Source organism: Coenobita brevimanus, chromosome 71, assembly GCF_032717465.1.
Source record: "Coenobita brevimanus isolate Jiangsu-jjx chromosome 71, ASM3271746v2, whole genome shotgun sequence".
Classification (NCBI taxonomy): Eukaryota; Metazoa; Arthropoda; class Malacostraca; order Decapoda; family Coenobitidae; genus Coenobita; species Coenobita brevimanus.
The window spans coordinates 58305071-58319043 of record NC_137024.1 but is presented as its reverse complement, the minus strand read 5'-3'; the positions used below and the strand labels follow the sequence as shown (position 1 = coordinate 58319043).

At 41.3% G+C, this 13973-nt stretch overlaps 1 protein-coding gene across 1 annotated transcript in view; it reads right to left on the bottom strand.

Annotated features, from left to right (window-relative positions):
* HDAC6 (histone deacetylase 6) overlaps nucleotides 1-13973 on the bottom strand; it is a 44811-nt gene that overhangs the window by 17966 nt on the left and 12872 nt on the right. The window contains exons 9-18 of the mRNA XM_080277894.1: nucleotides 11223-11282; nucleotides 8417-8506; nucleotides 7282-7391; nucleotides 6423-6522; nucleotides 6128-6284; nucleotides 5214-5295; nucleotides 2982-3075; nucleotides 1783-1965; nucleotides 720-877; nucleotides 215-410 (exon numbers count right to left, since the gene is read on the bottom strand). Of these exons, the coding sequence (XP_080134020.1) occupies nucleotides 215-410; nucleotides 720-877; nucleotides 1783-1965; nucleotides 2982-3075; nucleotides 5214-5295; nucleotides 6128-6284; nucleotides 6423-6522; nucleotides 7282-7391; nucleotides 8417-8506; nucleotides 11223-11282 (1230 nt within the window). The remainder of the gene's footprint in view (nucleotides 1-214; nucleotides 411-719; nucleotides 878-1782; nucleotides 1966-2981; nucleotides 3076-5213; nucleotides 5296-6127; nucleotides 6285-6422; nucleotides 6523-7281; nucleotides 7392-8416; nucleotides 8507-11222; nucleotides 11283-13973) is intronic.

The following is a 13973-nucleotide window of genomic DNA, read 5'->3' as shown; positions in this document are numbered from 1 at the left end:
TCTAGAGGTCAGAATGCCCCAGCTGGTGTGACAGCCTTCTTCAGGGTTGATCACTAGATGTTAACTGCAGGATTTTATTTATCATATACTGCCACCAAGCAGAGTGCATTACTCATCTTCCTGTAAAAGCTCTGAATTACCGTAGCCTAATGTTGGACCCCTACACTTCAAAGGGGTGTTATAATTTCCTTTACAACACCCTCACCACCATTACCTTGTTCCAGGGTATATTAACAGTGTAGCCTTCCCCTGGGCCTTCCCCAACATGGTCATAGTTGGCGTCCTCTGATGAAGGGAAGAAGATAGCATTGTCATAGCGGTGTATGGAGACGTACAGCACTCGGGGGTCACTGTAGAAGGTATGTTGGATCCCATTGCCGTGGTGTACATCCCAGTCCAGGATCAACACTCTGAACATGCAGGTAAAGGGTGTGGCCATTTATCAAAACTATAGATACAACCTGCCATCACTTAAAAGTTTAGTAGGTGAGCTGGAAAAATGCTACATTGTGCGGAACATCTTAAACTCCTTCACCGCAGTCACAGGTATTAATAATTAATTCTAGTTACCAACAGATGATTTTATTCATATTTTGGGAGACATCTTGCAGTGATGGGGTTAATGAAGATGCATCTACCCCACTCAGGTTCAAAAAGTCTTTCCAAAATTAAATATCATCTGAGGGCAGCTGGAATGAACTGAACAACTTAAGCCTTACCGTTGTAGGTTGTGCTTGGTGATGGCATACTGCGCAGCCACAGCCACATTGTTGTAGAAACAGAACCCGTATGGCATGTGAGGCTCTGCATGGTGGCCTGGTGGACGGATCACACCCACACCTGCACCGGCCTCACCCTTACACACACTGTCCACGACCTACACAAAGCACATTACACAAGTTCAGGTCACACGCAAACTATAGGCAGTCTTTATTAATGTATATGTTAGTAATGCCTACAGTTTACCAAAATATACTGGGCCAATGGATGCCTTACATCTACACCCACACCAGTCTCACCCACAAACACTGTCCACAACTTACACAAACCACATTACACAAATCCAAGTCACATCATAACTATAGGCTACACACACCGCAAGTCAGGGATTTGTTTCAAAATATCACAGCTTTTTCCACACAACTGGCATGGTACCCTGGGGTAAATGGCATATCAGCTTCATAAGAGGCACTGGAACCTTAACGGAAAATTTTTATACTATTCACTGTACTGTGAATTTAACAGCAAAAAGAACGTCAAAAATACCACTTACAACAACCACTTACAGTTTCAATATGAGGGTATTTCATTAATCTCTACAACTTCACTCTTTGATCCCTTCAGTAAAATGGCATCATCTTGCTACCACTAGATACTGCAACTGAATTTAGGTTACGGCAGACTCACTCTCTCTCTCTCCTCCCTCCCCACACTCTTTTCTCTCTTCCTTCCATCTCCTCTTGTTATTCCTTTTTCTCTTCCTTTCACTTTCCTTCCATCCCCCCCCCACACACACACATATACTTCCTTCTATTTTTAAAATCTCTCCCTCTCTTGTGCCTTTTGCTTGTTTCCTTCCCCCCTCTCCCTCTTCCCTACTCTCTCTCCCTGACCAACAGGAGGCATCCAGCTGCCAGAACATAGTTGTTGGTGGTGGGATGAAGGTAGATGGACCTATATCTATCCTGAAGCACCTGTAGTTCCTTCCCTTCCTCCAAATATCTATCTATCTACAGCATCAATATATCTACACCTCTCTCTCTCTCTCTCAATCTCCCTGACCTGAAGGAGACATCCAGCTGACAGGAGTGCACAGTCATTGGTGGTTGGGTGAAGGTAGACTGACTTGTATCCCTCCTGAAGCACCTGCAGCTCCTCCTCACTCTTGCCCACAATTGTCCCCATCATGTCTATGTGAGCACTAGTATGCACCAGCTCCACCTCCTCCCGTGTGGCTCGACGCGACTGTGATTTTATAAGTAGCAGTATTAGTAGCTGCAACTCTGGACCTTGCAAGAGGGGAACAAGTCAAGAGTGAGAGCAGTGGAAATGAGTTACTTGAGAGGAGCATGTGGAGTGACATGGAGGGACAGGTTGACGAATGAAGAAGTGAAGGAACGTTGTTGGGTAGATGTGGATGTGGTTGAAAAGATTAGGAGAAATACACTGAGGTGGTTTGGACATGTGGAGAGGATGGAGAGTGAAAGACTGACTAAGAGGGTGTATGTGGGTGAGGTGGAGGGAGGGAGAGGGAGGGGTAGACCGAGGATGAGGTGGAGGGATGGAGTTGAGAGGTATATGAGGGAGGGGGGGGTGAGTTGGGGGGAGGGGAGTCAAATGGTGGGTGACAGAGTGACTTGGAGGCGTTTTGTCTGCGGCCACCCTTTGCGGGATTAGGGCGTCGGGCATTGGATAGATAGATAGATAGAACTCTGGGCTCATTTGAATGTGAACCTGGAGGACTCAGGCTGAGGCTGTCCTGCTGCTGCAGTCCACCATCCTCATTCCTGAGGACAGGGAGGGAGCTGAGGGACACCTGGAATACAGGACACCAAAGCCAGCCTATTATATCAGTGCCACCAAGAGAAACAGTCCTTCTCCAGCACAATGACAATAAAAAAATGACAAATTGCATCAGATCATTCTTTATCATCATCTTAACCTCTTTTTTTCCACTTAAGAATGAGGGAAGACAGGTTTCACAAAACAAGGAAAGAGAAAGTACGCAAAAAAGGAGAACTATCAACGGCAATGTCCGATGAAACTGGCCAGAAACTCATTCACAAACCATTCAGGCCTCCTGAAACACTGTTCCTCCTCCCTGGTCTAACATTTTGCTCTCCCTGGTTACTAATCAACACCTTCATTATAACTTCACTTGGCCATTACACCTGGAAAGTATTTGGAATCTTTGTCAGGTTAGAGCAAACAAGCTACAGGATGTCTTACAAAACAGTGCCTTACTACAGCATAAAACCCACCTCCAGTACAGTGACCCCAGCTCTGTCCAAAATGCCGTACTGCTTCAGACACTCCCACACACGCTCTATTCTCTCAGGACGCTCGGGGTGTTCTCTGAGATGGGAGACAAGCATAAAGACATCAAGGACTGACAATGTAATACAATATACTGGTTAGGCTACATTAAACTGTAGTGTCTGATACTGTCAGATTTAACTTAAGATAAATTACATTAGTCTGTCCACTAAGTAATGTTTAATTTGGTTAGATTAGGTTTATTAGGTATCCACCAACAATATTTAAATGCTGTATTTATAATATTATCTCCTGCTTTGTAAATATGAACGAATATCTGAAACAAAGTTTAAAGTAAGAAAGCACTGATGAAACTGAAGATGGTGACTGCATAAGTGTGAGGAAATTGTGAAATGTTGTGGTGAGATAGCAGTGAACTCAATACTAAGAAATATATTGTAACATAAGTTTTAATGGAAGCAGGGAAAGGTGGTAACTGAGAGATCATGAGGTACCATTTTAGTGTATAAGGAATTGTTGTTGTTGGTGGCTCAGCCTAATCCAGACATTAACCTGATGGACTGCAGGAAACCAGCTATTTCAGCCAAGGACTCCCACAGATCCTTTGCTGAAGTTAGGCTGTAGGATTTTATTTATTGTGAAAGTGATGTGCATGAGAAAGTCTGTGAGTTGTGGTATGAAGGACTACACAGCAGTGGGAACACAGAAAATCATCAAGAGACAACAGGAATACAACAAGATCCCAGGAGGTCATTAGACTGATGTAGTTAAGAAGGAAACAGTTGGTTCATATTCTAAGTAACACTGGAGATTCAGTCACAATTCTACCTAAGCAATTTATTCTGTACATTACACCTCAGTATCCTCTTGAATATTACTGATGCAAACTATGTTAATATTACAGCAATATAAATATCACTCAAGTGACTGGTGGTGTAACATGCAAAGTCAATCATCGAGGAATGGGTTGTAGAAGCTTCCTGTGTCACCTGGAATATGACTGTGATTGATAATGACAGCTCAACACACCTCAGTCGTCTATGTGGAGCCATCCTGGGCAGCAGGTAAGAAATGAAAAACAGAACAAACCATGGAAATATTCTTCAAAATTCTGGCTAATCTATCATATTCTCTAACACAAAAATGACAAAGTTTGAAAAGAAAAAATGGCTAATCCATAAAATTATTAATGATGCTGGCTAATCTATAACATTCTCTATCAAATACCAAAAAGACAGTGCCTGAAAACAACTGTGGCTATTCTATAACATTCTCAAATATACTAAAATGAAACCAGATTTATTTAAAAAAAAAAGAAAAAAGTTATCAATCAGTGAAAACTATTACAGTACATCAAACTCACTCCAGTGTTCGAAGATCAACAGATTCTGCATACAATTGTGTACACTCTACAAAATTCTTTATTCTAGTTACCTGGTGTCCAGTTAACAAGATGCATAAATTCCGTATGAAAGTAAAAGTTTGAAAGCAGATGCAAAAAGACATCAGTTACACAACCAACAACACTGACAACAGAAAACCACTCTATCCTACCACTCCAAGCCTCATATTCTTGTTGGGTTAAGAGGTTTTCTAGCACTCCTTCCAAAGCCATTATTTTATGTAGTGCATGTTTCCATTCTCTCCAATCTAAACACAGTTTGTCTTAATAGCAATGACGAGACTATAATACAAATATGATGTATGTATAAGTACAGTATTCTGTTAAGGAAGAGGTGGTTAAAGAACATCCTATGGTGACGAAAATACTGTCCCAAGCCAGCCTCCACTCTATGGTCTATATTCTCTTTGTCTAAGGATCCTCCCTGGCATCTCTTTTTTACCAGATTAATTCTACATAAGGCACATTGTTTTCACCTATATGTGCAAACTCTGTCAATGTAAAAATGGCATAGATAACACAAACAGACAATTTATCCCTTCAATCTGGTGATGTGTTCTGCTGATTTGTTCTTTATACCCCAGATGTTTTCATTCAGTTTTGAGGAGATCTCTTGTTGTGAGTTAATGAAGGCTGGATGTATCTCCTACAGTTCAAAAATTCCTTAAGCTTAATATAACTGTCTGGAAATCTTAAGAAGAGTGTAAAATGTGTCATCACTCTGAAGGGGTTAATGTGTCGAGGGGAAGTTGTTGAGGAAAAGGTGCTAGAGCCTGCTAACCATCAAAGAATCTAATCCTATCTGTGCACCTACCCTTCAGTGAGGCTGCAGTGTCGTGTCATCTGAGCATCATAGGTCAGACACAGCTTGTGGGGTGGAAGTGGACCAACACATTCTGGGAAGACACCATAAGCATTATATAAACGATATGCAAAGAATTCTTGCTTAACTCCTATCTGGGTTGTCCAGCAATCTGACTGGCAAAAAAATAATTACTTACTATCTATTGCCAGACACCTCAATCCCATAAGGGGTGGCCACAACAAATTGCCTCCATGTCGCCTTGTCCAACGCCATTTCACTGCCCTGTTCCCACCTCACACACCTCTCTCTCATATACCTCTCCACTCCATCCCTCCATCTCATCCTCGGTCTCCCCCTCCCTCTCCCCCTCTCTACCTCACATACGATCTCCTCGTCATTCTCTCGCTCTCCAAACTCTACTTTGCGCTTCTTTTGCTCATTTTCCTCTCTTTTCTATCACTGTACCCAGGTATTTGAACTCTCTCACCACTTCCAGTCTCTCTCCATTCACTGTAACATCATACTGGGAGTCACCTTCTCTCTCAATAACCATCACTTTACTCGTTTCTACATTTACTCTCAAGGCACAATGCTCACAGACATCAGCAAAACTCTGCACTAGTCTCCGAAGTTCTTGTCCGGTATTTGCAAGTTGTACTGCATCATCAGCATACAACAAATTTGAGATAGTCCATCCATCACCATTCATTACCAAAACAATCCCTCTCCATTACACATGTTTTTACTTCTCTCATCACCCCATCCATATACATACTGAACAACCATGAGGACATCACATAACCATTCCAATGTGAGATTAAAAGCAAATAACCCTGTAAATGAAAGAAATTTACTTTACAAACTTCCACATTGCACTTTAACATACAATAAACAAAGACATCTCCCAGTCACTACTGACTTACCCTTCTCCCTAAGCAGTGCCAACTTTGCCTTGATTGCACTGAGTCTGTTTGGTGGCAGCACGTTGTGGATGTTCCTTGTGGGGTAGCGAAGGGGAGGGCTACCTGTGTTACCGTGGAACACCAGCGAGGGTGTATATCGACGACGTACCACACCTGCCTCTGTCCTGCATGCTACCTTCCCTCCTTTTGTCTCTCTACCTCCTGCCTCCACTCCTGCAGCTGCTCCTGCTGCTGCTGCCTCATGCTGACTCCCTACACATTTGCCTCCAGTCTCCACTGAACCTCCTGCCTCCACCTTGCTGGCCATCTCCTGAACAGAGAAGGACCCCTGGTACTGGAGACACTTCCAGTACTTGCGCTGCACATAGATCAGGTTGAGGATGGATTCTTGTATACTGAAGGAAGAAGGACAAGTTAATAAAAATACAGATCTAACAATACTATGCATATCATACAGTAAACAACTAAACATGTACCAGCACTCTATCATTCTCTATGATGCCTTAGCCCCTCCTAGGGCCAAAGGATCTCTCATAACTAATGAGAAATATAGTCTTTATCAGATTATACTGAGACTTCACCATATGAGATTAAGTGTGGAGTTAAAATCTAAATGGTAATTCTCCTACATATTCATAACTGCACAGATGAAAACCATAAAGATGCAATACAAGACATTACAATAGAAAAAAAAAATTCAATCTGACCCCCTAACCAAAGTCTCCCTTTTTCCCACAATATTCCATTTACTGGGCACTCTGGTAATAGTTCTCCTACTTTTGTGCACTTTCTTACTTTGTTGCTCGATCCTACCTAGCTTGTTTGTTCAGTGCTTGTAACAGATGTCTGAATCAGCGCTTCGCCTATTTCACTAAGCATAATGTTGATATTCTCCCTCTTTCAAGATTTCTCTTTCCTTACTTTCTGGATCCTACCTCACCCCATCCTTAGACAGGAATGAGGGCTGCAATGATGAAGATCAGGATTAGAAACATAGAAATGGGAACAGTAAAGATGACATTAATAATTACAATGAGCATGATAATAGGAAGTTAAAGTAACAAACTGTTGATGACTAATATAATGATGAAGATGAAGACAAGACCAATCACACCAGGGATGAAGAAGGTGGCAATAGCAATGAGTTAGGTTACCTCTGTGATGGCTGAGTGATGGGGTCAAGAAGAGGGGGGCAAGGGTCACCAAGGAGGGCCCTTAAGGTCATGGCGGCACCCTCAGCCAGCGACTCCAGACAGTACCCACCCTAAGAGCCACATAGAATTACTTAATGCTACATCAAGTTGGATCATGTTGGGTTGGGTTCAGTTGGATTAGGCTGCATCATGCTGGGTTGAGTTGAGCTGGAATAGGTTGCATCATGCTGGGTTGGGTTGAGTCAGGTTGGATTAAGTTGGATTATTTGGTTTGATTTTATTGGGCTGTGTAAAGTAAAAATTACGGTGGATATTATCAGCCTTCAACAGAAAAAGGAGTGTTCTCAGGGAATCTTATCTTCCAGAGAAAATGATTAGGGTTGTAATACATGAATTCTCAGTTTCGTATGTTTCAACATACTGTTTATGCCATCACCAGTGGCTAAACCATGAGACTGAAATCAGTAAAAGTTCAATACACAATTGCTCATTTCTTCATTAACAAAGGGTCCAGCACGCTTGCATGTGTCAGCCTTGGTTACCTAATAGCAGCTACATGATTGTATAAATGTAATACAGCAATACAAACAGCTTGTATGAGCCTCAAAATAAATATTCGGAACCACAGATTCACTGTTATTAAGAGTAGGTTTGACAATCCTCATATAAATGAAATTTAATGTTCTTACACTTTCTGAAGAGCAGGAACCTATCATTTTAAAGCTGTCTTTACTAATCATTACACATCTCAGAGAGGTTCCATACTGCTCAGTGAGTTGGGGAAAACAGTGTACAGTACTGTACAACCAGTTCTACGTGTAACCTAGAAGTTTATCTGCCTTGGTTTTACAGTCATGCATATTGCTGCCTACAGACCCACGTGGTAACTGAAGCATTTTAAATTATAAACATGAGCAGCCAATTCTAAAAGGGTTAACAAGTATAAATCTAAAGATAATATTGGAATATAATTAACCAAAAGCTTGAAGTTTAGTCTTCCACTAATGGCATTACTGGTACATGACTGAAAATCCAATAACAGGAACAAACCAATGCATGGCCATCAATGACTAAGGCATTCTAACTGCTAGACCTATAACAATTAAATACTATATTATAGTGCAGCCAGGCTTACCTCCAACACAGCAAGCACCTTTCCCCTGGCCAGCGTCATAAGGCATGACGTGAGATGTGCATACAGTCCGGGTGAAACCTCCATCTCACCCTGATGCCATACCCACATACGTACAGTCCCGTACACGCCGCCGTAAGCCACACAAAGAAATGATCAAAATCAGTACTGTGTGTACTGACAAAGGTGCAGTTGGAGACAAAAGTCTGCATAATATTTCACCTCTTCTACTTCACATTTTCCTGTACTGGATAACCTTCCAAAGCTGAAGGAAGCTTTGCATGTTTCTCTGCCCATAGACACTTGTATGCCTCTCTGATAAGACGTATCAGGGAAGAAAGTAAGGGACACACCCAAGTGCGAAGTAGATGCAGTGGAATAGTGTGCCAACTTTTGTTCTTAACTGTACTATGGTACTGGCACAGGCACTATCACAATTACAGACTTTTCACACTGGTTTGACCCAGACTTTTGGTCTTTGTGCAACTTATTTCATGTAACTCAGTGGCAGAAATAAACAATAGTAGGGTTGCAAAACCTTTTCATAACACTTTTCTGTGACTACCACCATATTCTTGTGATAATCTATTGCAACAATACAACATTTAGGACTCAGATGGCAGTTTTTGGCAGTTTCAGTAAAAAAAAAAAAAAAGAGTATAATACAGTTTGCCAACAGTCCCTGCTCACTATGGCAATGAAAGCTATTACCAAAAATATATACTTTTATGCAACAGCAATATGATGCAAACAATATCGGAGAGAAGGATACTCTCCAATGTCTGAGGAGAAATGAGAAATGTGGAAGGCACAACACAACACTAGCAAGGGAGTGTTAGCGAACTTTTACTTGTATTGTATGTGAATGCAGTCTAACTTGCTTAAAAGCTTTGAAAAGAACCGTACAATGTGAGGATAACTGATTTATAGTTTTCATTTTTATTTTAACTATCATGATCAACACATAGAGAAAAATATACACGTTTTTTTTTATTACGGTGTAATTACAGCTGCAGTCAATAATTTCTTAACACCATCTCAAAACACTTTCAGTACTTGATGGGATGGAAAAAAAAATAATAATAATCTACTTCAAAGTGTAAGAGAGTATTTACTATAGTAGGGTGTTCACTGTACTTGTTATGAGCAAGTTGTTTATGTCTGTTAAAAACAAATAATCTAACAGAGGCTTTCTCACATACCCACATTTACACAAAACATTTCAGCGCATTCAGTACAGTAGGCTAAACTTTAACACTGCAAACTAGTTGGTAACAAGATCCACATTACAGAGCCTATGAGAAAAATGATATATGGTTAACATCTTCTCTAGATTCAACCCTACTGGCCCCATGCCTGCCCTAGCCACGTCAAACTAGCCTTAAATATTCCCAAAAATGATGGATACAATTAAATCCCACTCCATTGTAACCTGAAATGTGAAGGTGGACCACACCCAGACCACACCATCACCTGAACCACACCATCACCCAGATCACACCACACCCTCACTCTCACCACTACCCCACATAGACAAATACATCATTACCCACACCAATGAGACTCTGAGCAGTTACATGGCCTGTGCTGTGAGGTGTATGTCCATGCAATGGAAGATAATGCCATATTTGGCCATGTCTGAGCCTGTATTGCAGTGGGTCTACCAATGTTGTGGTAACATTCAGAAACTAACCAACAATCTGCCACATTATATGTGATCAGTGTTATGGGTATGCACATTAAAGGCAAGCCTACTCTATACAGTTACTGTACATATGCAAACGTTAACGCACGGCAAACTATCAACTGTACACGCAGCCTGGAATGACTGGTCTCCATAACCTCATAATTTACAGTCAAAGTAACATTTTGTGCAACTGTGCTTAATTTTTAAAAGTTGACCTCATGACCTCACTTCAGGAGTGCAAAACATGATGGAAGTACTCATCACCATACAGTATCTATACATGACAATAAATTCCACAAGTGATCTTTGTTGGTATCTATTTCAAGAGACAATCAATACTAAATTAATGGTGCAATACACTACTGCTGTTAGACTACATGGACAACTGCTCCTGGAGCAACCCCATCCACCTCCCCCCCCCCATACACACACACACAAGCAGGCAAGCTTGACAGACAATAACTGTCCCTCCACCTTAAACTTGCCTTGCTGTCACCGAATGCAGAGTCAAAGCCTGCTGACAACAGCACTAAATCGGGAATGAACTAGAAAAATAAAATACCAAAGAGTTAGGTTCTGTATGTATCAAAATAAGATAATAACACAGTAAAGAAAGATGATAAAACATCCATTCACGCACTACACAGGACAGAAAAAGTGCTAAAAGGAGGGAGGAATGTACACTGACTACCTATATATATGTACTGCACCTGTAAGCCTTCACAACTGATTCTAGTGTTCAAAATTCATGTCTTATCTTCTCAATGGCATGTACAAGTATTAGGCACAGATGAGGATTATTGCAATTACACTCAGTCTACATTTTAAATCAAGTTTAGTTCTCAAACCACCCCCACCACAAACCTGGCATCCACCTGGCATAGGGGCAGTTGCTTACCTGCAGTAGATGGATCTGCTTGCTTGATTTGGCAGACTGGGGTTGAGCAACAAGAACTGCAGCTAATACTAGATATATTTATTCATGAGATGTAAATCTAAGCAGGTAAAACAATCAACTGGGAAGGCCTACTGAGCAAATGAAAATGTAGCTGAACAACATAACATGGTTATGGAGGTGTAACTGTTGCATATTGTTATGCTAGTACAATCATGCACTCTGACCTCGCTACATCCCTGAGCTGCATCATAGCCCGCCGACACCAACACCAGCTCCGGGTTAAACTGCAAAGAATTTGATGTCACACATTTATCACAATTACATAATACTAGAAGGACACACTGGAGGAAACTATAAGGGATGTCATGATCATAATTATTCTAATACCTTTCCCCATGCACAGCTGCAGATATAAATAGTGACTCACTTCATAATGATAAACAACACGACTGTGTACTATGACATTCAAATTCCAGTGATGTGATCTTTGGCACCCTACATATTTTCAGCACAGTAAGAAACTCATCACTGTCAACTAAATAGTGAAGCAATACCAATGCCTGCAACTGTACAATGGCATGGGATGATTTCTTAAATAATTATCTGATCATGAACTACATACAGAAGAATGGAGGTCCATGATGAAATCTGATAACTTCAATCAGACTTTGATGATCTTCACAGGATCCAATGGCAGACCATAAATATGCCCCCATTGATACCATTACATTAGTCCTGAATGAGACAGCCCTATGCACTTAATACAGATGTACAACTGCTAGGTCTTAAGGAACAAACTGGCTAGGATCAAACTGAAGAAAAAATAAATAAATAAAACTGTATATACAGTAAACTCTCAGTTATCCAGTGTAATTCAGCCAACCTCTATGCAAGATATTGCAAAGTGCCGGATACTGCATAGTACTACCCCATTGGCTCAATATTTGGCGCTGAGCCAGATATTGCCTTATTATCCATCTTAACTCTCTATCCCAAAAACTTTCCCAAGAGCCAAAGATGAAAATTAGGCTTAAAATACAAAAAAGTACAGTAATGATAAACTACAGTAATACATCGCAGGTTGGCTATCATTTACGAGCCAGTTGATATACTTTAACCTGGATATTGCATAGAACTGCCAGTTATGTTCCGTTTCAGCGCCAGATATTGCTTTAATAGAGCTGGGCCAGCTGTACCGGATATTTTGCGATGACGGAAAATTGAGAGTTTACCGTACAATGCTTTTCCCCCATCCTGGAAGACAAAGGAGCTATGACAGTGCAGGCAACTCAAGTGCTGGGCTCCACTGCAAGGAAAACAGATTTACAGCCAACAGTTTCCATACTTTGGGTCTCATCATACCAAGGCTGGAATAGGATTTACTCTGATTCTAATTATCTGATCATATAGGTCAGGATAAAAAGTTAGAATGAGAGCTCTCCACTGGGACAAGACATGGGCATTCCGGTTCTCAGTACTGTACCAGCCATGATACAGATGACAGTGAGAAACAGAATACCCAGAACAAGGCTCAAAATAAACACTGTCCTTATTTACACTTTTATCCCAGCCTGCATGACTCGATGATTTACATCAGAATACATGTACAGTACGTCCAATCCCAGCTTCAGCATGACAGGGCCCTAAAAGTCACCTGTTATGACATTATATACATACATCATCTAATCCTGTGTTGCCCTATGAGGAGTATAGAAGCCCAACGCTAGGCAAGTTGGTCCTGACATACTCATCCCTGAGTGGCATTACGTGAGCAATATACCCCAATCACCCCTTGGGTATAAACCTGCACCAGCTCAATCTGGTTGAGTGCCTTAATTACCCACTAAACCACCAGGTGCCATAGTTTGGTTATATGGTTACCACCCAGAGTATTAAATGGTTTCCTGGTGCACAGGAAACCATTTAGCTCGTCACTCAGTGTAAGTTGCCCCTAGACAGAAGGAAAAGGAAAGAATGAAGGAAGGAAAGGCAGAAGAGGGAGGATGGAAAGGAAGGAAGAGAGGAAAGGGCAGACACCTGAGAGCAGCACTACATCGTGTGAATGGATGGTGAGCACCCCCACCAACCACCATGCTATAATGATAACAAAAATAGCGGTGGGTGGGGGCGCTCACCATGATGTGCTACTTTGGGTGTCTGCACTTTCCTCTCTTCCATCCTTCCTCTTCTGCCTTTCTTTCCTTCTTTCTTTCCTTTTCCTTCTGCCTACGGGTGACTTTACACTCTTCTGTCCTTCATTCTTTCCTCTTCCTTCTGCCTATGGGTGACTCTACACTGAATGACAAGCCAAATGGTTTCCTGTACACCAGAAAACCATTTACTATGCTGGGTGGTAACCATATAACCAAAGTATGGCACCTGCTGCTCACGTAATGCCACTCAGGGATGAGTGAGGCTGGTCACTCTCATCTTAAATGTCAGGACCAACTTGCTTAGCCCTGAGTTCCTACACTCCTTATGGGGCGATATAGGATTGGATGATGGATGGATGGATGGATGGATACTAGTACTACAGTTATAATAATAATATTGTGACAGAAATACAGACTTAACGTACCTCTTACATGACTGGCAGGATAACATGGTAAAAGACAGTGAGATAACAAGGAGGTTGCTACAACAATAAAAAATACATTAATGAAGTACTTAACCCCTTCAGGTCTCTTGGCCACGACCGTGGCTTTATTGGTACGGGTCTCCTGGCCACAATCATGGCTTGCCTATTTGAGTGCATCTCAAAATCAATGGGAAGCTGGTGAATGTTATCAGTATTTCTCTCAATATTTACTCATTTCCTGGGTATTGGACAATCCACTTGAGAAGATATAACACAGATTTATTACTTTAGTTTAAATGTTTCTCTATCATTATGTAAACAGAAATGTATTAATTTGTGACATCACACACCACTTGTAACGCAACTTCCCATCATTATTACGGTTCTTGTATGGTAT